At 43.6% G+C, this 700-nt stretch overlaps 1 protein-coding gene across 1 annotated transcript; it reads right to left on the bottom strand.

Moving 5' to 3' along the window:
* Positions 1 to 6: 6 nt before the first annotated feature.
* Positions 7 to 694, bottom strand: LOC107581079 (interleukin-1 beta-like; the record flags this gene model as incomplete). Its single annotated transcript, XM_016266650.1, has 3 exons — positions 7 to 283; positions 373 to 509; positions 604 to 694. Coding segments are annotated over 3 exons (462 nt in total), but the record flags the coding sequence as incomplete, so codon positions are not given.
* Positions 695 to 700: the final 6 nt, after the last annotated feature.

The raw sequence follows: 700 nt of genomic DNA, 5'->3' as shown, positions 1-700 counted from the left end.
TACATGGTACATACTCTCTGGAAATGTGTTTATGGATCAAATCTGATTCTTAACTCGGGAGTAGTTGTTGATCCTCAAGTGTGAAGTTTGTGGTTCGGTTAGTTGGCACCTGGTACATTTCCACCTTCTCCCAGTCATCAAAAGCGGTGGTAATAAACCATCCAGGATATTTAACGGATTCAAAACTGTTGTAAGCCGTGCCGGTCTCTTTCCTGTAGAAGAGGAGGCTGTCGTACCCATTCGGGTCACCGGCTTTAATCGTGTTCAGAGGGCCACTGACCTCCTAAAAACAAAAAAAAAGTGTTTAAATCCTCATTTTATGATGTGGAAAACATTTTTTAGGGTAGGTTAATGTGTTTGTGCTGCACGAACCTTCAAGAGCAGGTCGGGGGAAGAACCACCCGACTGGGTACAAGCAAGGTAGAGGTTGCTGTTGGAAATTCCCAGGCACACAGGCTGGGCGTCCTTTTGTGGGGCACTCGATACATACGTTGACATACTGAATCGAACTGAAAGAAACAGAAAATGTGTAAGGGGAAATGTCAAAAGGACATTTCTGAAGTCATGCATTAACATGCAAAAGCTTGTGTTATAAAGATTTACCTTTGTATTGAATTGCTGCAGCACTCAGCGTCACAGCCTTCAAATGAGGAGGTTCGCTGCCTAGTTTGTTGCTCTGCACTAGAGTCTTTTTGTACTT

The sequence above is a fragment of the Sinocyclocheilus grahami genome, unplaced genomic scaffold, assembly GCF_001515645.1.
Source record: "Sinocyclocheilus grahami isolate Dianchi unplaced genomic scaffold, SAMN03320097.WGS_v1.1 scaffold71590.1, whole genome shotgun sequence".
NCBI lineage: Eukaryota > Metazoa > Chordata > Actinopteri > Cypriniformes > Cyprinidae > Sinocyclocheilus > Sinocyclocheilus grahami.
The sequence above is the reverse complement of the archived record's forward strand: the minus strand, read 5'-3'. Positions and strand labels throughout refer to the sequence as shown.